The 24,247-nt window shown below is 38.1% G+C and overlaps 1 protein-coding gene across 4 annotated transcripts in view; it reads right to left on the bottom strand.

The window, feature by feature from the left end:
- The window catches only part of CTNNA2 (catenin alpha 2), a 463,429-nt gene that overhangs the window by 24,585 nt on the left and 414,597 nt on the right, over positions 1-24,247 (bottom strand). For all 4 annotated transcript variants that reach the window (XM_017742415.1, XM_008639874.2, XM_008639875.2 and 1 more), the window contains 5 exons: positions 21,227-21,378; positions 12,988-13,101; positions 9,477-9,658; positions 7,046-7,151; positions 4,351-4,485 (listed from right to left, as the gene is read on the bottom strand). In XM_017742415.1, the coding sequence (XP_017597904.1) occupies positions 4,351-4,485; positions 7,046-7,151; positions 9,477-9,658; positions 12,988-13,101; positions 21,227-21,378 (689 nt within the window). The remainder of the gene's footprint in view (positions 1-4,350; positions 4,486-7,045; positions 7,152-9,476; positions 9,659-12,987; positions 13,102-21,226; positions 21,379-24,247) is intronic.

Here is a 24,247-nt window from a genome sequence, read left to right as displayed (position 1 = left end):
CTTCCTGTTCCTGCCAAACTCCTCACTTAAATTCACCAAGCAAGAACTCCTTGATAAACTCACAATCTTAACTAAACTGTCTTGTACCTTCAACAGAATATAGGAATCATGCTCTGGGTATCACAGTTGAGCCTATTATGTTAAGATAAATAGGACTTGGAAAATAACTGGGAACTGGATCCAGCTAAAGTGTATGTTTGGAGTGTGCTTTAGCTATTGATTCCGTATTTTTGGACAGTGTTCAAAGGCACGTGGCTGCTTTTCTGTACAACCCTGCATATCTGTCTGGTTCTGAAGTTTAAGACTCTGGCAAATTTTCTGATAATACAGCTGATTTTATCTTTAGAGCTTTAAATCAAACTGAACATGATAAGGAGCTGCCTTGGATAAGGGATTTTCTTAAATTCTGCTCAATCTAATCCTGCAGGGAAAAATTGTGGCAAATCTACTAATATAAACAAGAACTTTAAAAAATGCAAGCTTATAGCCTAAATGGGTAGTAGCTAAATGAGCTGATCAGCTTCTGAGCAGCAGTAAACAGAACAAGTGGATATTTATTCTAGAATAGGAAATGAATATATAGATCTGTTTTATTGTAATTCTCTTGCTAACAAGAGGCAGACGTGAATGCTAGAAAAATAAAGCAGCCCTAGAGTTAGAAGTCTGATCTTTTTATCCAAATAAGAAACATCATCATTAAAGGCAACTCTATTGAACAAAAGTAGCTCCCACAAAAAGGCAAGGCCATCAGCAAGAGCTAAGTATATGTAAATGGGATTTACTTCACTTAGAGTAGTGTGCTCTCAGCACCTCAGAGGATTCATTCCAATATAATACTGCAAGTGATTATGAAGCAAACAGGCATTACCTTAAATAAACCAAAGCAAGAGACAAAGCAAATTATTTTGAAGTGCTTTTGCTCTGTAATTTCATTAAAGGAGGTTGTTTATTCTCAGAGGGGAACTAGAAATTGAATATTGAAATCTAAAATTACAGAAACATATATCTGTTTACGGACCAAGGTCAAAGAGAGTTTTATTAGGAACAAGGATATCATCTGCACAGTTAGAAATACTTTTTAAATCTTCTGCAATTTTTGCTATTAATTTCTTTTTGCTTTTATCTAACATCCTCCTCACCATTTTTTGTTACTTTCTTCCCTGCAATCTTTTTTGAGTTTTCAGGGCTCCTCACAGAAGAACTGGTATCAGGTTTTTTCCTCATTTTACTTTTCAAAACTCCATTGGAATCAGGAATTAAGTCTCACCTTGGAACATAAAGGGCCATGTCAACCGACAGTCTAAATTGCCCTTGCTCTGTTAATATTAATGAGGAATTAGTTGATGTGTGCTAACTCCCAACTGCCACGTCTTACTCAACTGGTAAAAATAGTTTTGCTATCTGCATGGAAGGAGTCTGATGGGAAAGATCAAAGGAGAAAAAAGAGCAGAGAGAAGAAGGAATGGGAGAAAGAAAAGGGAAAACAAATAATGGGTCCTTTACTGAAATAGTTTACAATTCAGGACTGTGACATTTTCTTACTTTTTGATCTGTTTTCCTATTTGCAGCAAAGTCACTGATGTCAAAAAGGACCCTTCATATGTTATGCTAGAATCATATCAATCTATAGAGGAAAAAGCAAACACGATCAGCTTTATGCTTATTTTCAGAGATAAACCATACTGAACTACTGAATCTTGGGGGGAAAAAAAGAAATAGAAGTTTCATCAAAAGATATATGGCACATTAAATGTTATGTACACAGTATTTTTGAAGTTGTTGCAACATTTTTCTCTAACAAAACTGTAAGAACTGTGGGGTGGCTTTCATCTGTCTTTTAGCTTTTAATTGGTTTTATGTCTCTTTCCTTTATATATAAATATGCATACACCCACACATAGATCCAAACAAACATATGCATACATTCATTTCATTTATAAATATTGATTAATATTCTTAATAATGAAAAAATTCAAGCAGAGATTCTACTCCCCATAACAATTCTGAATTGTAAGTCATCTTTTGGATCGATCTGAATTGTATTGTGGTTCTTTTTAAACACAGTAGTAAATTACAATATTGTAATAATTGTCATGGTGCTTGATATTTACATCTAAACACTTAAATATAGCACAATCACAGAAACTTACTTCTGTAGGCACAGGTTGGGAAGCTTGAGTTCTGGATTTCTATAGCACTTCTAACATGTACTGTATGCAAGTTGCCAAATAATGGTATTTCATTTTGGTATAAATAAAATACTGTTTATTTGTAATTGGCTATCCAAGAGAGAATGAAGAAGAAGATGGAAGCAGAAGCAGCAAGTAGACAAGCAGATGTGGATGTGCACTTGGATACCAGACCTCTGGATAGCAAAGGAGCATACAGTACCCAGCACCTTGAAGACCAACAGCTCAGAAAACACTGTCAGGAAAGCTCTGCACTGACTGTGTCATGTCAGATCACAAGATAATGCTCTCACAAAGGGATGCACAGGAGTTCAACTCACTATACCTCCTCCTGTTCAGAGCACCAGCAGAAGAAGCAAGCTGGGCAATCTTCAAATTTTCTGTAGGTTAGTTTTACTGCGTCTTTGGAACAGACACAAATAATTTCCATGGTTGAAGCTCGTTTTGCCTTTGAGACTGACTGTGAAAACCCCACCAAACAGAGACACAATGGTGATGGAGCCTGGGAAGCAGTGGGTGCCAACAATGCCAGACTGGAATGATGAACTCAAGCAGTTTGGCCACTTATAATTCCACAACGCATGGGGATGTTCCAGGAACGAGGAGATGCTCGAGGTTCACAATGGCTTATTCAGCATCCACAAACACTGAATAAAGAGACTCGAAAAGAGAAACACACACAACCACAAAAGCCAAGCCGGGAGAAGCACTGATTCGGGGAATTGTTTTAGAGAGATGAACATGACAACTCAATGGGTATGAAAGGCTGGACCCAGATGGCAGGAGGTAAGAAAAGATCATAGCAATTATGATGCAGCATAGCTGTCAGTGATACAAGGACAGATCACGCCGTTGCTGTCAGGAAAATGGAAGAGGATCTTTTCATTGCTGTGGGAAGATCAAGGTATTAAAATTACATACGTACATACGTCAAGAAATGAAGACCAATTGCAGGACAGATACAGGAACCTTTAAGCAGCTCCTTTTAGGACTGTGATATGACTTCAGAATGTCTGATCCAAGAAAGCCTGGCAAATGTTTAAGACCTTCTATAGTGCTTTGCAAAAAAAAAATAAAAATGTTATGTGACTGAGAACACTTTCTGTGACTTCTGGTATGTCTGAGGAAGGCCAGTGACACCACTGGGGAATCTCATGGATGGAATGAAGGGCACAAGCTTGTTATCCTAATAATCTTCGTACTTGATTGGGCTTAAACAATGAAAGGGTGCTTTTTCAAAACCACATTTGGAAACACATTATTTCGAGCATCCTGGGTCTCACAAATCACCATCGTTTTGAAAACACACTCAGGAGAGTGGAATATGTCATAAATTTACATACATATGGTCTGTACTTGAGTTAGAGGATAACAAAGGTGTCATGGGGCTAAACTAGTGTGAAAGAAAAAATCATGAAGAACAGTCATTGTTACTGCTTGGTTCTAGTATTCTCCAAGAGGCTCAAAGGCCAGCATAGGAGAAGAAAAGAAAAAATATTTTAAAAATGTAAAAAAACTCATTGACTCATTGCTTATAATATTACTGCTGCCTGTCTTTATTTCTACAAAAGGTTCTGTAAGAGGTTTGTAGTGTTGAAAATAACTGAAATAACTGGCTGGTATTAGAGTATATAATCATTGTGCTTGCAATAGCATTCGAAAACAGCACATGCATCAAAATTTAAAATATTTTGCTGGCCTTCCAGAGTCTTTTGCTAAACCTAGTATGCATTGGAACCTGAGTGAATGAATCCCATTAGTCATCACCATCTTAACAATATGCACTTCATACAGAGCTGGCTTCTGCACAGAGGAAGGAAATTACCAGTACTAACAGAGGAAAGAAGATTTATAATGAGCAAATATACAAAAGCTCTAAATAATCATAATATTCACAGCTTGGCAATGACTTTCTAGGCTATGAAATTACTTTTCTTTTGGAAGAATGGAGATTCTACAAGGTTAGTATAAACAAAGGGTAAGTGGAAAATCAAATTGCTCTACACAAGTTATTATAAGGCCTGGAATATTGGTGACAGAATTAAAAAAAAAAAATGCTTATGAATCAGTGGATTTTTGTTTTGTACATTATTGCAATCAAAAACACTCCCTTTCAAGTCCTACATGGGAAACAAATGGTTAAATACAAATCCCAGCTTACCCCTGATACAATGAGTTCTCCACCCAGGTTCTGAACTTCTGCCTTCACTTTGCTGCAGATATTAAGCTGGTGGCAGTACAGGGCAATGCGCTGCAGGTAAGCCAGCAGATCCTGCTTGCAGGCGGAGTCTGGGCACTGCACAAAACAGAAATATTGATTAGATGTAGCTGAGTTCATGAGATTAGAGACAGCTAATCAGATAGTGGCAATATGTGTGTGTTAGGTGGATCTATTCCACTTTGTCTTTACATGAGGTACTTGATAAAGTGTGAAAACTCAAATTCTACCTTTCATTTAACTCAAGATTTATGAATTGAAACCTAAAGATGCACTCTAGCTTTCTGTAAAATGAGAAACCTCTTTATCAGCATTATGAAAATAATAGTTTTAAATTACGCTCTGCATTAATTTATGGTATTGTATTGAGCAGCCAAAAGACCAGGTTTAATTTGAAACTCCAGGCTGCCTGCTGGGTGTCCAAGTTAACATCTGATATGGACCAGTTAAAGTCCAGGAAAACCCAGTTCTGAGTGGTTATGCCCACTCTAATGCCAACTCTTGTCTGCCTGGCAGCTTCCCTGGCATTTGTGCAGACATTCAGACGATGAGATTAGGTCAAATGTGCTGGATGCTGTGTGGGTTTCATAATCAATAGAACTAAAAAAGGCTCCAGTACAATTTATTCATAGTCTCTGGGACTCTTAACAGAATCATCCCCCACAATATCAACAGCATAACAAACAACAGCCTCGCAGTTAATATTCAAAGTCTTGCCTCAGGAGAACAGACCTCGGTAATTCACTCTGATGAAACAGAGCTACAAGGGTCCATTGCTAACAGCATGTTTCCAGTAAATACTCTTTGGGGCTACCCAGCAAAGTCTGACTGACAATGTTCCTGCATAGCTTGGGGAACAAAGATTCCAAATATGCCTTTTTATCACCTTTCAGAGTTTATGCTCAATTAAAAAAAAATATTATCAAAGAATTTCAAGAAAAACTGATGGAATTAAATGCACGTGAGTCAACAACATCACAGCTCCTGCCTTGAGATCACTGCTCTGGCCCAGCAGCTAATGCTGGCAAGGAATGTGTTCATGGTGAAGTAGTTGGATATATTGTTGTCTATAACCCCAAAAGGATCACTTGGCTTTTTTCTCTTCCTTTAAAACTAATAATAAACAAAGCTGGAGCTTCACTGTGGCTGCTATTCCCCCAGCCCCCTGCCACACCATTCAGGCATTAATCCCTAAAAGACCTCTTCTCCCTACTGGTGCCAATGTAATATAAAAATATTTACTCAATTCTTGAAGCCTATGAACTGAAAGGAATGAACTTTAAAGCAGTACTTCTAGAGAGCTGTCAAGGCTTTAAATATAAGCACCCTGGAGTAAAAAAAATGTAAGGCTCTCTCATTGGAACAATAATTAAAAATGCAACTGTCCACAAAAACTTTATATTGCATCAGGGTCTCCAAATTTTTGTGAAATATCATTAAAGTGCAAGCACTAAAACAAATACTTCGTTCTCAAAATGATTTCACTGTTTATTATTAGGGTTACAGTCCTCTGAAATTTAAAATGTGACTCAAGTCAAGGCACTCTAAGCATAACAAGTCTCCTTGTGTTTCTTTCTTTAAAATATTCCACCTCTGCAAATACTGCAGACTAGGAATTTCATCAGCTGACAGATGGATTTCTTCTTTCTTGTGTTAAAATGAACAAATGCTACATTTGAAGGACTGGAATGGGTTAACTACAGGAAAAATGCTTGCTGCTGCTGAAGAAAACCTAAACCCAACATTTTGGAGGTTACAGGAGAATGGGCAGCTTTGGGGTTTTTGTCACTCTGGCCCATTTTCCATGGCAGGGTGTGTTACACACTATCACACTCGAAGAAGAAAAAGACACACTTATTTTGAAGAGGAAGACTAAAGGCAAGGAAGTTACCAGTTCCCACTTCCAGCAAATTTTCTCTCGATGACAATGAAATGAAAGAAACAATAGGAAATTTACAAGGGAAAAAATAGTGACATTTCATTTGCCTGAATCTAAAACCTGCTATGTAGGACCTAGATTTGAAATTTGGCTCTTGACTTTTAATATGATGCTTCCTCGTGCTCTCCAGATGAATAGATAATCCAATCTGAAAATATACATACAGCAAGTTCATCTGTCCAGCTGTGACACGAATTTGGTAATGGGAGTGAGGACACAGACCCCACAACATGCACAATATGCTGAGGTAAACCAGAAAATAGGTAGTCAGAGAACCTTGAAGGAGTAAAGTTCCATATCAAGGGAAATTGCTAGAAGAATGAGCTGAAAAGAATCTAAGGATTCCTAGGCACTTGGCAAGGGGAACGGAGCATCCAAGAAGTCCCCACTCCTTTTTTAACAGCAAATACATTTTGGATGTGGTGACCTCACAGGTCTTTTCCAACCTGAAAGAGTCTCTGTCTAATTCTAACAGGCCCAGAAGTGAGGCTGCCACACTCAGGCATTTCTGAGCTTTGGAGAGACTCATTTATGCCTTTCCTGTTCTTCAAAATGCTGATGGGTGTAGAAGAACCAATTTCTATGGGAAGATCAGGATCCAGACTCCCAACAGGTAATTTTCTGCCAAGACAGACTTTTCCTGCAAAAGGCAACTTATCCATAGTGGTTACATTGTATTTCTGCTCATTTTGGGGCTACCTGATCAGCTACTGCCCGTGCCAATTTGTCCATCCTGGATCCTGCCTCTGCAATCTTCTTGGCCGCATTAATGACATCGGATGTGTTCTTCAGGGGGCCTTTCCCTCTGTGAAACACAAGATGATTACCCACAATCTCAATAAATCATGAAAGACAACAGTTTCAGTGACCCTGTTTAGTGCTTGATTTTAAAATAGCAACACGAATGTCCTCTTAATTTATTACAATTTTGCCTTTTAAGTACTTTATAGTACAGCTTGATTAAGAAATCTGTCTGCTGTATTTCCTCTCCCTTACAAAATGCCTCACTGGCAATTTAGTCCGATGGTGCCTTCAAGCACATGAGCTGTACTTAATAGTATATGCATTTTTAAGTGCTCATTAAGCCAGTGTTCTTCCTGGAATACACAACTATTTCAAAATTATGTGACTCCCAAGCCAGTGCTAAATGTTCAGCCCATCATGTCTAGGGCAAAAATGTCACATTTTAGAAAACCTTTTTTAAGCAGACTTCTTGTTGGAAAATAAAGATAGGTGAAGCGTAATCCTTATGTTACACACTGAAATGTTACACTTAAAACGTTTAACTAGCTTTAAGACTGATCTTTCACTATATTTTAAGCTGATGCACAAAATTCTGATTTTAGTCATTAAAGCTACCAAAATGTATTAAGACAAAAAGTTTCACCACAGACCTTCCTGAGTTTGCTTCAGACTCGAACCTTTAATCCTGATTGTACCAATAAAATTGCTGCTGTTTCTGAGAAAGGCTCAGCTGGAAGTGAGTTCATTTTCCATTTTTTTTTTTTTTTAATGTGGAAAATCATAATATGATCAAACATACTCATTTTTTTTAATGAAACAGAAGGCATTTTTTCTAAGCACAACATTGCATTATTTTTGGATTTTTTTATCTATAATGGAAAGAATAACATGCTGAAACATATTTCTATTTTAGTCTTCTTTCCAGACTTTCATTACCACCTTAAACAGGCAATGAAATAGAAGTATCCCACTTCTGGTGAACTTAAACTGCAGCAACAATACTTCTTGGTGACCCCGTGTGCTTCTACATTAATTACATGAGCAGATCTGACTGTCACAGACTCCATGCATTTGAAAAATTATTCTAGCTTAACACTGCTGAGGCTACAGCCAACCAAAAAGGTGTGAAAGGCTTGTTTCTGTTTTAATGGAATATATTAAACAACTTTTTATTGAATCTGATGCAGACAGAGGTGCACTTTGATTTTTTTTTTAATTTACTTCAAATGTGACAGTAGCTTTCTCTCATTCTCAGATTAGTTCTGTTCTTTTGAAGCTAGAAAACATAATTATGAAATTTTCAGTGTCATGTTCAATGTATCAAAGGTGGTCCAGGAGGTTGCAGAAAATGTGCATATTCTGGGCTGTTGCTTTAGGCTATCATTTTTACCTTCCATGATACAGTGACACTGCTTGGGCAGCTATCACTCTGGTTTTTTGCTGGCAGAACGATCAGAGACACAAAGACAATACAAATACAAAAGTAATACAGAATTCTGTAAAATATCCTATCCATCTGGTTCTACCTCCTACCATTAGACCATGTTGCTCCAAGCCCCAACCAACTGGCCTTGAACACTTCCAGGGATGGAACAACATAAAGAGATGAATAAATGGATATCTGATTTTAATCCTGAAGAAAACCAGGAAGATTTTCATCCTGTTTTGTGTAATCACATTTTGATAAATACCATTTAAACTTTTGAACTCACTTTAAAAATAAACACTGAATGAAATTTAATTTATTATGGTGATCTGGAATGCAAAGGATCTTGTAAACTGTTCTCCCCGGTGTGATTAACAATATGACCATTGTTAATGATAATAATTCTGTTTACACTGTATCATCAATGAATGGTCTTTTGATGCTATGCAATTAGAGAAGAATGAGACATCAATAGACAAAAAAAAATGAAAGCAAAATAAAAGAAATCAATACTGACAGACTCCCACAAAGCATTAGATCAAACCAGTTTCATTTCCTTTGGGATTTTTTTTGGAAGGAAGTTCAGTGTTCAAATGATATAAATAGTTTTGCCATTATTTTTGATTGACACAAATTGTGCTGAAATGTTCAAAGTTCAGAGAGGTGCATGCATTTAGATGGGTACTAAACGAAATGTCACTGGAGTGTCTGTAAGGTCACAGACTAACTTTGCTGCTGAAATTCAAAATGATCTGCAAATAAAAGAGGCTTGAAAATAGCACAAAAACTTCACGTGATTAATCCCATTTGGAGAAATACACAAGACCGGTGTATGTGATGAGTGTTCCTTGCTTTGCATCCCCGAAACCACAGCGAATCATCTCGAAAGGGTACAAATTGAGCAGAAAGGGGAAGGTGTGGCACATCTGAGCTCCTCAGCTGGGGTTATTTTGTCCTTACCTGGTGAAGTCTGTCATTTCCATCATAATCATGCACATCTGCTTGGCCAGGACAATGATGTCATTGCCACTGTCATCCCACTTGGCCACCTCCGCATCCAGCTTGCTCTTTTCTTGATGGAATATCTCCACCTGCTCGGCAATCTTTGCCTTCTCCTCCTGGGGAAGCTGAGCCATGATAGCCTGGAGAAAAAACAGGAGTTGTGTGTGAAAAAAAGGAAGCTACAAATTGATGTTTCCAGTGGTCTCAACAGCTTGAGTTTATTTTTATGGGAGTTGAAGATGCCAAGCAAAATCCAGTAGGTATTTGATTTCTGTCAGGACAGGCAAAACCACATTCACAGCATGTCTATGCCTCTTCTTGCACTTTCAAGATAATAAAATTTATATTTATGATGTCGTGATTATTCACCAGTTGACACGGGAGGATTAAGTTCCTATTGAATCTCAATTAGGATGAAGAATAAAACAAGTTACATTTATGGGAAAAGGCAGACTGAATTGCTGTGTCTCCCCTTCTCTCATTCTCTGTCAGAAATAGAGGATTTCAGATTAACACAACACTAAAATAAACTACGACACACAAGACAATACATTTGAAGTGAATTGTAATAAACATATCTTTTAATGATATTTAGTGTTCTAATTGCCTCTTGGAAGAGATGCAAAAAGGCACTGAACAGGGTGATACTGATCTGCCTCAGCATCAACAAAGCACGAAGTTCCCTCAAAAAAACCCCTAAAAAATTATAATAATTACTTTTGAAGATCAAATGGACAATTTGAATAATGATTTCCAAGTTGAGCTACTATTTGGCTCTAGGGGTTCTGAAGACCACATTATGCATTTAATGGGGTGTGACACATATTTAAGTGTCATTACATTTTTTTCTTGTTTATGTCACTTTCAATCAGCTGAAGTCTTTTTCTACACATCCTTAAAATGCTCTTGGCTTTTAAAAATTCGTAATTGACCTTTTCCAAAACTGAAATTAAAAAGGGTTATAAACAGTAGATCAGAAAATGAGAAATTTGCAAGTTAATCAAATTAAAATTCAACACAAGTTTTAATTAGGCCTTATCAATGTAACTCAGCAGTTTCAAATGTTAGCATAATAGTCTCTGCAGAGAAAAATGCAGCGTAAGTCAAGCTAATAAATAAATATATAAAACACTAGAACTGAGGAATTAACTGAAGTTAAGAGAATGTGATAGGAGTAGTGGAATTTGGGAAGTTTATCTGTATGACTTGTCTGCGGTTTCTTCGAGTGGCAGCTTCACCTGAACACTCTTTAAACTGGTAAACAGTGCTTTAATATTTCTGTTCCAGCTGCTGATGTGCTTTCAAAGCAGCCATATCCTATAGCAAACGCAGCCCATAAATTCCAGTTTTATGCCTACTGAAGACCAACACAAGTCTTTCTACTGAAACACTAACAGCTTTATGGAGTAAGCATATTAAACAAATCCATCACATTCCACAAATGAAAATATTTTGCACCTGTTCCACAGAAAAGGTTTGGATAAGATACTATTCTGCTTAGCACTCCAGACTGGGGACTGGGCAGCTTCTGCTTAGCAAGTTTCCCTTTTAGTTTTTTATCATTTGTTGCTTGCTGTGCCACATTGCAATCTATGTTATTCAGGAACTCTCTTTATGATGTCTTATGTTTATACAGTGTGTAGCTGAGCAAAGCAGAAGGTTTTAAGTGCAGCAGTAATAATAACCACAATAAATGTAATAGAACTTCAGACTCTTAAATCCCCTGGTGAACTCAATTCTCAGTAAAATAAATTACTGCAGTCTTTACTTGGGTTTCAGATCAAGAAAGGATGACATGCTACCCAATCCTAAACATAACCAAAAAATAAGAAAGGCTGTGAAATTTGACAAAATAATCTGTACTGTATCTCATTTCTGTTCTACCTGAGACTTACTTTAGTAGTCAATACCTTGAATATCTCAAACAGGACTTTCTACCCTTTAAAATATAAAAATCACAAAAGATAATTAACTACATCCAGAACAGCTCTGTCATCATTCTCAGAGTAAGGTATCCAGGTACCATTCTGCAGTTCTTGGGACTGTACGTTTTTCCATGTCAGTTCCTGGTCACCCAGCTCTCTCTGGGATCCATCTCTCTTCATGTAGATGATAATGAATTTATAAGTTATGTCCTCAATATGCAAAGACAACAGTTTTTGCCTTAGAGTTGTCATGATAAAATTCCAGTTTTTCTGATACATGGTATGCTCTATTTACCATCTATATTCAATATTCAGGGAAATTAATTCAAGACAAAAAGAAATCTCTGCCCATTCCACTGGATCCATGTCTTACATTTCTCCCATACCTCTGAGTAAGCTTCTTTTAAATTTTTGTTACTCTACTGTTTCTTTTCAGGATGTAAAACCTTTGTGTCAAGCCCCAACCTACAGCAGCTGAGAATTCCTCTGTCCTGGTCCTCTGAGCTTTCACAGCAGCTTTGCTTGTTGGTCCTTAGGTTGTCAGCCCTACAAATCCTCTTCCAGACGCCAAGGTAAGAAATCCTCACTCCAGTTACCAGCTTTGCTGGTGTTTGAGTGTGTGGGGAGGATGCTTCTCATTTAGTCCATAACTTCACTTCCAGCACATCATAACAAACCAGACTTGTGTGAAACAGCCATGAAAATCATTCAGATAATTCCCAGTTTCCTGCTGGTTCTCTGCTGGAAAAAGTTAAAAGGCTTTTCTTTAAAAAAACCTTTCTTTCCAGTCAAATATATTTTCATGGTGTATTTTCCCGAAAATTATGTTCTGATTTTTTTTTTTAATAATCTGAGCTGAGAAGGCTATTCAGTAAAAGGTAAACATTCATCAGAGGGGGGCATAATCCTGAGTGTTAACAGGAATATTCCTGAGTGTTAACAGACTTCACTTCCCCAGCACCTGTGACCCCTGAAGCACTCATCAGCTTAATTTGCAAACCCCATGCACAAGCTGAGGTCGCAAATCACAATGACTGGAGTTTATCATGATGTAATTACCCTGGTAAAATTACATTGACTCAGTAGCAAATGTCTTCAATTACAATTAAATTACAGGGACTACTCAGTAGCTTAAACAGATCTTCTTGACAGGTTTGCACACTGGGAAACATGACTAATGTAAGATTTCTCTGGATACAGATCGTGGTGCCCTGATGGGATTTTTTCTTCTTCTTTTTTTTTTTTTTTTTAATTTGCTGACTACTCGCATGGTTTCAGCAAATTCCAAACCTGCAAAGCCTTCTCTTACAGCACTAGCTGGAGCAAACAGCTGATACTAGGTACCACAAAAGCCCCAAGGTCATTCAATAAATGCTACTTAAGTAGGTCTGACATGAAAAAACCTTCAACACGTCGGTCAGCCTGGTCCCATCCTTTCTTAAACAACCCTGAGGACTGGAAATCACTGCCTTTGCTTTCCGAGGCAGAGCTTTTATTGGTCACTATCCAGACACTCACTGGATGCATGTGGGGTTTATACTCACCCTTGCACTCTGGCCAGCAATGAGCTGGTCATCCTCAGTCTGGACGCTCGTTCGGCTGCGCACGTCATAATCCTCCTGCTCGAAGTCTGAGTCATCCTCGAGCTCCTCAGGGGTCTGGAGAGAGAGACACAGGAGTGAAAGCCACAGAGAGGAGATGACAAGCTTAAAAAGGACACAGACAAAGTCCTGTGCACAGTGAGCTCTTATTTCATTGACTACCTGCCCAGGAAATGCTGTTCTGTTCTCCTTTGAAATGAACTTGTCTGCCCCAGCAGTCAGGAACTGAAATTGAATTGTCTTAAAAATTAAATTGTTTCAACCCTAGTTTTCTTTACAAATGGCATTTTTCATTACCTTGCCACAACTTTTCTTGCTGCAATTTTTCTTAACTCTGTTAACATGATGAATGCAGTTCCAGGAACAAATATCCTTTGGAAACACTAACAATGGGAAAGCAGTATTTCAAAATAATGTTATTTCATATATAAACGGACACTAACACTATTATGTTACTGAAAGCTACATGTAATCTTCAAAAGAGAAAGTAAATACCTGGGGAAAAGCAACTAACATCCTGGAAGAAAAATTTATCAAAGCAAGTGAGAGATTTCCCATTTAAAGAAATTGCAAATGATGTTGATTGGTTTTGAAACAAACGTGAAATTTATAATCTGTGTAACTAGTTAGTTCACATGGTTCCTTTCATATACAGAGCTTTGGAATTTCACTCATCCTCCAAATGACACCATGTTGTCTTCACTGCTGGTGCTATGAATGACATGAGGGTTTCTTGGAAGATTGATGAAATCAAGTTACATATTTTCGGGCTTCGGATTATTTAAAATGTTGGAGGGAGGGAGAAAAAAAAACCAACTGATGGACCTGTTCATTTGGGCATTTTCACCTTCTAGCAAAAAATTTGGAGAGAAAAATGTCCATATGTATATACAGAGAGAAAGTCTAAAATCACTATTTAAGACCATATTTAATATAAATGGTGCAAAAAAATGGAATCTTTAGAAAGAATCTTATATTGCATTTTGTGATTGAATAGCATGTGGTACAACAGCCTGGCCATGAGTAAGTTCTGTAGGTACCATTCATGACAATGGTAATAGGAAAAGAAAACCACAGTAACTGTGCCGAGAAATCCTCACCTTACTGGACACCCATCACCCCCAGTGGCAGCCTAGAAGGCCAAAGCACTACAGAAGAAATCATCCAGGCTGGCATTTCGTGCTTGGAGGCACCATCAAGTTTTCGAGCAGAGGCGCTAATCACTGCCAGTTGTCATTACAGCTCTGTCTGGAGGATGCTCAGTCACTAGGAACGGGTCCAAACCCTCGAACGTAACGCAGAGGAGTCTTCTGGCGGTATTTCTGCTCCAGCCTGGCTTCCAACACGAAGTGCACATCACTGTTTGTAGCTGCACGGTGAAGTGCACAGGATGGGGAGAGTAAAACACAGCCATCTTCATCTGACTTGAAGAGTATGAATTAAATATGTGTTTTAATGCTGAGCACTGGAGGAAGAAATAACGAAGTGTGACAGCGTGGTAATGAAACTCGGTCTGCACCTCTGAAGAGAGGCATGTACAAAGAGTGTGTCTAACAGGATAGGCAGAAGAAGAAGTTTAGATGAAAAATGAATTTACCTTCTCTCTACTGTCACAGGCAAAATAGAAGGATTGGTACCCATCATTATAATGACCAACGGTCCTGTTTTCCAATCACCTTTAATCCCTTTATTCCCTCTGCTCACCTGCCTGAGAGCAGGATGTCACCTTAAAATCTGTCATAAACAAGCAAGCTACAAAGAGAATCCTACAAGTCCCTGAGCAAAGAGTATTTTCTATCACAGGGCTCAGCTTTTCATCTGCCTAGGCTTTGCTGTTTAGAACAAGAACAGGGGTGGAGAGCTTCAGTAAACCCGCTGGCTCTTCCCCATCCTCCAAGTCCACTCAACGAGCCCGTTTCACTGGTCATTGTAAAGCCAGTACCCTTTCACACCCCAAATACACTCCTCTTAGTTTCTTCTGTCTCCACATTTAGAAATAAGATTATAAAAGATAATGTGCAGTTCTTTTCAAGGCTTTCATAGTCAGACTGACAGTAAAGATGTAATATTCAAAATATTACATCTCAACACTGTAACCAATAAGGACATAAGGCTGCCTCTTAAAAAGAAAAAATATTCTGTAAATTCTATGCAAGGACTTATTCTTGAAGAAATATCCAGAAAAAAAAATGTATTGCTGTTACTGTCTGACATTCATAATCTTAAAATCTGTGGTCTTCAAAGCACTGAAATTCAATGTGTATAGACGTTGAACTTGAAGAAAATGTAGTGCAAACCAAAAGGGCAAGTAATGCAACTGTTGGCAATATACTACACGCACAAGACATCTTCCTGTTTCCCTTCTGTACAAGTGAGATCTAATTCAAAGTGATCTTTCAGATTCACTCTTTTTATGTTTTAAAGAGTGGTGAATTTAACGCCCTCACTCCTTCCCCAAACAGCTGCATTTTTCATTAGGGTGAAGAACTTTATGAAGGGTTAACTTTTATCTGTATCCTGCCATTTCAAACATGCTCACGTTTTTCACCCTTGCACCGTAGCGTTGTTTTAGCTGATCCCCTGGAGATGCAGCCCATAGAGAATAGGGTCTCCCTTTTGTTCAGACACAAAGGTATAAAAACAAATATTATATTGAATTTCCTTGACTTAAAGACTTCTACTCTTAGCAGGGCCTTCTAAACATACCAGAACAACTCTAATTTTTGTGCACAACTAACAGGACCTTGATATTTTAAACCTTGTTTCCAAGACAACAGAGTCTGAGACTTCATTTATCTGAGCTGGAAGACAGTAAGACTGATTTGATCTTGCAGATACCTGGACTTATGGTCACACAAATGCAGCAAACACAGATCTGAGACTGGAGACAGCTTCCAAACAAAGCCGACAACCACCAGTGGCAGAAGAAGCTAAAGCAATATTCAAAACTAATGGATTTAATGAACTGATTAATTTCAGCAGAAAAATGAACTAGTTTAATAATTTTTAATCTGTTTTGTAGCACAAGCCATAAGACTTCCCAAGACTACTTTTTTTTTTCCAAATACAGTATCTCTACTACACACAAAATTCATCTAACTCAAAGGAAGTCTTCCAGTGAAAAAGAATCTTTCACAATCCCAGATAAATCACACAAGAAATATATACTTTCTCTTTTAAGATGCATGTTGTATTTCCAATATGAATGTGGTGACTTTCAACTTCCAAGCATTGGAATATTTTTTTTTTTAATATCTCTCTGGCTCTTAGACTGAAGAGCTTGCTGTGAACAAAATATCTTCCATCTATGTCATTTTTTTTATCTTTTGTGACTGCAGTATGAAAATGTGAATTATGCAAGTATAAGTAATAAAATGGCATCTATACACAGATTTATAAATGCAATTTGTTTCATATTTCAGCAACTCAAATGTACTTGATGAAGACAGAAACCACACTTTGCTATGCACTTAAAAATTGTAAGATGCAATTACACGAATTTCAGCACTGTGAACAACAAGTGAAGATAACCTTGTAATGAGAGCAAAGACTGAAGAGTTGGAAAGATAATCCCCCATTTTTTACAATGAGGTTCCCTCTTATTCTAAAAGACAAGGAGAAAAGGAAATAGACTTTACAATATGCATTTATATCCAATTCCACCCTATTCTGTACATTCATTTTGGTACAACTGCAGCCTGAGTGACTCAGGTGCAAGCAGCACCTGAGTGCCTCAGTCAGAGAACTTCTCTCACTGCAGGTCTTCAGTTGTTTGGTGATTTACAGTAAAATCTAACACTTCAAATTCAATCTGAGAAGCAGCAGGCACTCAATGGAAACACTGGAGCCCATAACACCCTTTGGAGATAGGATGTTTCAAAAGATGATGGGATTCTGCACCAAATCTGGTTTTACAGAAGACCTGAATTGTTCCAGCACTTTGGACTTCACCACGGTGGCTACCCCAGAGGTGATGGTGGCTAAACCTGACAAGTCAAAAAGGAGAAGAGCTTTAATACACCCAAACAGTTGGGGCTAAGGACCCCACAGTCATTTCATTTTTATTCAGACTCGCTGAGGTCTTCTCCCAAGGACTGAAAACCCCTCAATGACAGAACAGAGTAGAAATGGAGTTAATAATAGAATAAAATATCCCAAGTCGGAAGGAGCTCACAAGGACCATCAAAGTCCAGCTCCTGGCCCTGCACAGGACATCCCCAAGAGTCACAACTTGTACCTGAGAGCATTATCCAAATGCTTCCTGAACTCTGTCAGGCTTGGTGTGAGTGACTGAAATGGTTAATGGCTTAAACATTGTTAAAAATTGGATTTATTTAAATTTTGCCGTTACAGCAAAATTGTATAAAGAAGCTGTGACCATGGAAGCCCTGTCCAAATGTGCCTCCTGAGGGGAACTGGTCTGTGAGTTAAGGCACCTGATGGGAACTTGAGTGAAGGCAAAGGTGGTGCTATTGTCCAGGTCTAAAGAGAGCTAAACATGGCTGGGGGAGAAGAATCAGCTCTGGCTCGGTTGATGGGGAGGAGGAGAGATTTTGGGTGTGTGACAGAGGGAGTGAACACTCACCCTGCCTTACACAAACTGGCTCAGTTATAAAACCTACCCACCCTGGGAAAGCCACATCCATGGGGCATTCACATGAGGGGCAGCTGAGATGGCTCAGTTATAAAACCTACCCACCCTGGGAAATCCACATCCATGGGGCATTCACGTGAGGGGCAGCTGAGGAGGGGTCATAAACCTTCATAAAACCATCAAAGACCCCCAAAACACCCCCAGACTCATTCCTGATGCCTTGCAGCAGAGCACTGCATGTGATGCAAAGTGATGCCACAGATCCAGAGTCTGCTGCAAGAGACAGTTTCAAACTTGTTCCCCCTAGGGAACAACAACAACCAGGCATTCCCACCTGGGCCAAACATACATTAACCCATTGAACTCTCTGTTTTGTGGGACCCTCACCACTGCAAAGACCAGAAGAAGAGGATCAGTGAGAAGCTGTCGGGATCCATGGAGTGGTGATATTTTCTGCTTAGTCTGTCCATCACTCTCTTTCTCTCCCACCCTGCCCCTCTTTTTGTTTCTCTCTCTCTCTCTCTCTCTCTCTACGTCACACTACTGTTAAATAAAATCCATACTATCAACTTCAGTGTATGGTCTCGTTTGCCCCTTAATTCAGGCAGAGGCATCTCTCTAACAATTTTAATAACCGGATCTTAACACTTAGTGCTGTGACCATTTCCCTGGGGATCCCGTTCCAGTGCCCAACCTTCACCCTCTGGGTGAAGAATCTTTACCCAATATCCAGCCTAAACCTCCCATGACACATCTCCAGTCATTCCCTCGGGTCCTGAGATGCTCCCAGAGAGCATCTCCCAGCATCACCCCAATGAATCAAGTTTATAGATGTTTAAAGTCTGAAGCTGGCCTTGGAGACACATAAGAATGAGAAAAAATGTCACTGTGAGTCCTCCTGACTGTAAAGAGGGTTTCTGGCCAATAACTGAGGGAATTTCACAAGCAGCTATGAAAACACGAAGTGTAATTTCATCCCTACAGAGTAATAGCAAAGATGGTGAACTGAAGTTATTATTTTCTATTTTATTTCTAGGTTTTGTAATTACACTCTTAAATTCATTTATACTACTTCTTAACTTGTGGAAGAGATCTTTTTCTTCTGCATAGATAATAATAATAGTCCTCAATGAAAACAGGAGTTTCCTTTCTCCTCCAGAGGGACAATAAATTCTCCCTTTTTGAAGGAAAAAGAGAAGAACAGAGACTATCTACCCTTTCCTTCAGCTTACCAGAAGCAATAATACCAGCCAAAATTAATTTTTAAAGTGGCTTTATTTACTTTCTGGAATGAGGGAAACATCTCAGATAAATCCAATCTTTCACGGCTTTCACACGAACAATCACTGCCTGAAAATAATTGTGTCAGATGCTCTAAAAAGTTTTCAAGATTGGGTTTTTCTAATGTTTTGTAATTCTGAAAAATCTTTACCACCTGAATTAAAGGGTGCATAATATTTGATAGAATATTAGATGAAAATGTTCTAAGGGCTGTCTTTTATAGCCTCATCCTTTAATTATACATCCCATTTCAGTGTGAGATGTTCAGATGGGAATGTTAAAGAGTATCTCAAAGTGAAACTAATTTTGTTTTCTACAGCAAAGAAGGTTCTGATTCAGCAAACTCTGGTCTGTGTAAGCTTATATATGTGGATTTTTCCAGTTAACTCATATGGATAATGGGTCCATTTATGTGCTTTAGTTCTCTGCCTGGGTAAGGAGAATCACACTGAGCTCCATAAATAAACTAATTGTCTGAAGGCAAAAATAAATCTTCCTAATCTGGGCAAGCAGAATTCATTAGCTCGTATCATACAAGGGGTGAAAAGTAGTAGTGATACAATGGCTAGAATAACTTGGGATTTTCCTAAGGAGACTGAGAAGCTCTCAAGGTACACAAAACAGTCAGGCAGCAACAAAGTAAGTGATCAGGCCTCCAAAATTCAAAATTCAAAATTAGAAACATCTCACCAGGATGGACATGTCATGGCAAACTCTTGGGGATAACTCTGATGTACAGGGGGGTGATGGAAGCTGGAACTCTATGTAATGGATGGGGAAACCTGGGTTTGTAGGAGAACCCACCTGATGCTTGTGTCTCATGACACAATCACCATTTAAAATGGCTAGAAAAGATTGATATCTCTTAAGAAGTGGTTCTTGTCCTAAGAAAAGTCTGGAAACTGCTGCACAGATGAAGAAACTGGAAAATCAAAGGGAAAACTGAGATTCTTTACTATGCAGATCTTTCATTTCATAGAATCATTGAATGGTTTGGCTTGGAAGGGACCTCAAAGATCATCCAGTTCCATCCCCTACCACGGGCAGGGACACCTTCTGCTATCCCAGGTTGGAAGCCCCATCCAGCCTGGCCTTGGACACTTCCAGGGATCCAGGGGCAGCCACAGCTTCTCTGGGCACCCTGTGCCAGGGCCTCCCCACCCTCACAGGGAAGTAATTCAAGTAAAGATTTCCCTCCCCTTCCAGAAGAGCTGCCAATCCTCTAATGCTGCACACCCAGAGAACAGGATGGGTTTGCCCCCAGCACAAGCCATGACTGTAATTCAGGCCACCTGGGATGAGCACTGGGTATGAGAATGGAATTTGTGTTTGGCAGTTATAAAATTAAGCCTGTCAAAAGCTTCTTCTGTAAATGTTAATACATAATGACAGATGACTAAATTTGAGCTATTTTGGAGTGTTCCAACTGCCTGAAGTCTTACATCAGTGCCATAATACACTCACAACCACAAGTGCATGTTACCTGTTTGCTCAAAGGGATGAATTCATGTTTTAGCCCTGTTACTTGTCTCAAAAGTTTCCTCTGGGATCTTCTCCATAGCTTTACTTGTACATGGTTTTCATTAGGGCTAATTCAAGGTAATTTCGGTTTCAAAAAAGTGTTTCAGTTGCTGAAGAGGTGTCCAAATCAGGCTTGTTTTGCTGTTTTTCTTTTCTGAGTCTTTGTCTGCTGACTAAAGTGAAAAGCAACACCCACCTACTCTCACAATAATTACATTGTTCTGTCATGTCTTTTATTTGTTTGTTTATTTTATTAAAAGATGTCTAAGCAAATTGAATCAACTGGTTAGTCAACACTGAAATGACACATTTTTTACCTCAGTAAACATTCAAAACCATCCCTGCAGAGGCTCACTGGAGCAGCAAGATAATTTATTTATTCATTTAGATTTTAACCAGACTTACCTCACATCCCAGGCAGCACACACACATTAGGCAAAAAACCACCAAATAAACAAAACAACAAAAAATCTACACAAACCTTGAAGACCTTGGCAAATTAATGCTGTTACTGTGGAAACAGTAATGAAGTTTGCATCTATTGGCAGTTGTGATCAAATCTTCTAGCTGATTAACATATTAATTGTGGTTCATCTACTAAATAACCTCATCTCTTTATTTACTAATTCTTTTGTTGCTGCACATACTTTAGTTTCATGCTTGTTTCAATGTCAAGCTTTTCTGGCTTATGACAACACAAGGCTGATTCCGAGGAGCTTTTATATTCTTCTTATCCACGAAACCTCCCAGTAAATCCCAGCTTTCACTCCCAGGTGCTTTACATACCCTGATCATCAGGACAGCTTTCCTGATGTCCCGAACTCCATCGTAGACCAGGCGGGAGGCGTCGATGAACTCGTTCTCCTCAAAGGGCTGGGGCACGTTGGCACTTAGGGCTTCAATGGCCACCTCCACTTGCTCAGCAAAACGTGGCATCACTGGGTTAACACAAGGAAAGGCAGCAGCATTAGACACCTTCTCTCCTGAGCATTTTTCCACTGCTCTCGGGTATGGATAGTTTCCAGGAGACACGGCACACGCTGTCCTGGCAATTCCCAGGCACAGGGAGGCTCCTGGATGGGTTTGTGCCCACCCTCCACATGGAGAGCTCTGGCACGTTACCTGACAGCACAGAAACAACCACCTCTATATTCTCTCCTCCAATTGTACAAAGAATAGAAAACATGCTTTAAAAACTGTGATTTACTAACTTTTAAAAGGCTGCAAGATACCTGAGCAGTCAGTAAAGTTCATTTAAAAGCTTTACAACCTGTAATGAGCACAGTACATATTTATATCAAGTGAGCAAAGCAAATTGTAACCATTATACCTGCTAATTTACATAATTTACAGTCTAGCTCATAGTAAATAATAATAATAAGGGACAAAATGCAAAATCAAGGATATTATTTTTGTGAAGACACCAAAATGAGTCTTCTGTTTCTTCACTATCACCATGTATGTAACACAAAAAATAGCCATAGGTATTGGCTAACAATACTATAAACTGTGGCATGAACTTATTTAATATACAATTTAAAGCAATTATTTACTTTTGTAAATGGTTTCAGGGCATTGCTTAAAGTAGCAAGAAGCTTTTCTTTACATTTTGCAGAGGATTCCTTTGAAGGTATAATCACTTTCTGCACACTGTCTGCAGGAAAATACATCTTTCCCAAATCAGTCCTCTAACAACTTAAACCCAAATCCTACAACCATGAACATCAGTGGTTATAATGCACCTACATTCCTGCACTTGTTTACTCCTCTTCAAAATTTTAACATTAATATTGGCAGATTGTGCTCATGGAGGACAAATATAATCAATGTTTCATTAGAAACCTGGATGAAAAATCCAGTTGGATTAATTCTTAAGAATTTAAGGAACTTGGATCAAATTTAAGATTTATAGATAGCCATTTTTTCATCATATTCACATCACTTTTATTCTAGCATTTCGGTATCCAGATCATGTATCACTGACTTTACTATTTTGGCAATATAATTGAAAGAACAGGAAAAGATGATTCCTAAGTCAGTTGGTTGTGGCTTTTTTTGTTGTTAAAATATTACCTTTCTTGCCCATCTTTTCCCTAAACCCTGTTTTTAATACACTTATTGGTAACCTGAACTCAACTAATTGAAAACAAAGGGGAATTTCCAGTGTTATTTTCACCAAGAGCAGTGACAGTCTCTCCTAGGAATTCTACTGTAGTAGGAAATCACATTTTCTTCTTGACTAAAAGTTCTTAAATTTATTTTAATCATAATGAAAACTACATTTTATGCATCTTACTGTCTGATTTAAAGTAAAACCACAAAAACATATGATTCAATAATAGTTTACATTTCGAAGAACAAGTGGCAGCAACCACGAGCTCAAACTTTCTGGCATTTAAATATTACTGATTGGAGGAAAATGAGGAAATCTTAAAAGGGATATAGTAATTCAAATCTTGTTTACACATCCCTATAGATATATATATATGTTCATATAGACAGATGAAAGAACAGAACTGTATTTTCCATGCAGATAATATTCAGTAAGTTCCTGGGATACATTGGAGAAACAGGAAAAAGTGACAGCAACAACAGACCTTAAAAAAAGTAAACATTAACAAAACATTGCCAGGCAGAGGGGAAACATTTTAATTAGATAAAGAGTTTGAGAGAGCTGGAAGTTTTGGAAGGAGTATTTAATAAATGCATATATCAAATTACCTTAATTAACAGTACACTCGAAAGTGTAGTAGGAGGCTAATATGATTGCATAAGGAAGTCTCTAGCCTGAATATCAAAAAGCAGTCATTAAAAATACAATGAAAACAAGAAAACCTAAAGAATAAAAGAGAAATTATTTTGGGTTATTGGCATAAAATAAGTAAAACTAGAGATGCAAAAATGACAACAAAAAAAGGAGGTAAAGAACATTAATATTTAGGGTTAAATTAAATTTAAACTTAAAATTTCTGTCTAAAATTTCCTAACTAGCAGAGGTGGTCAGGTATTGGATATAATTAACAGTAGGTGCAACAGGCCTGAATTAGGAATGGGCAGTTTGAAGAACACCTACATAAGCATAAAGAAATTTAAGTTCTAAATTTGTATTTAAGTTAACAGAGCATAGTAAAATTTACCCTGTAGTTCTTAAGAAAAAAAAGCAATTTCTGAACCATCTTCAAGAACTCAAGAAAAACAGGGTGAAAATTACACAGATTTAGAAAAAGAAAAAAAAAAACCAAAACCCACTTGTCTATTTTAGATAAAGGCATATAATCATTAAATAAAGGTTCCTGTAAAGGTAGAGAAGAAAGGAAGGAAGATTTATAACATATTCAGCATAATTTCACCAACCAAAAATAAAATGAAACATTACTTAGAGCAATTAATGTTTAATTATCTGTAAATAATCAGCAGATGCTGGACAGGCAACAGATTTGTGGAAATAAGTTGCACCAAGCTTGTACAATTTTTCCCTTGACAGGGCAGTGACAGTAGGGAAGGCAGATATGACACAGCTGGACTTTGGGGGGATCTCTGTCATGGCCACACGTGACATTCTTAGACCAAAACAAGGGAAATTTAAATTACATGATTGTAAGGTGGAAAGCTACATTTTATTAATATTCCTGAACATGAGGTATTCATTCCTGACCACACTTATTACCTCCACTGGGTGTGGAAGCTTCTCCCATCGGCTCTGATTTTGCAGACCTGGCTATAATTTAGTCCCTAATTTACATTACTACACATGAACATCATCAGCTATTTCGAAATGGAAATAGGTATTAAACTGCTTTATGAATT

Source organism: Corvus brachyrhynchos, unplaced genomic scaffold, assembly GCF_000691975.1.
Source record: "Corvus brachyrhynchos isolate BGI_N302 unplaced genomic scaffold, ASM69197v1 scaffold166, whole genome shotgun sequence".
Classification (NCBI taxonomy): domain Eukaryota; kingdom Metazoa; phylum Chordata; class Aves; order Passeriformes; family Corvidae; genus Corvus; species Corvus brachyrhynchos.
This window is presented reverse-complemented; position numbering and strand designations above follow the sequence as displayed.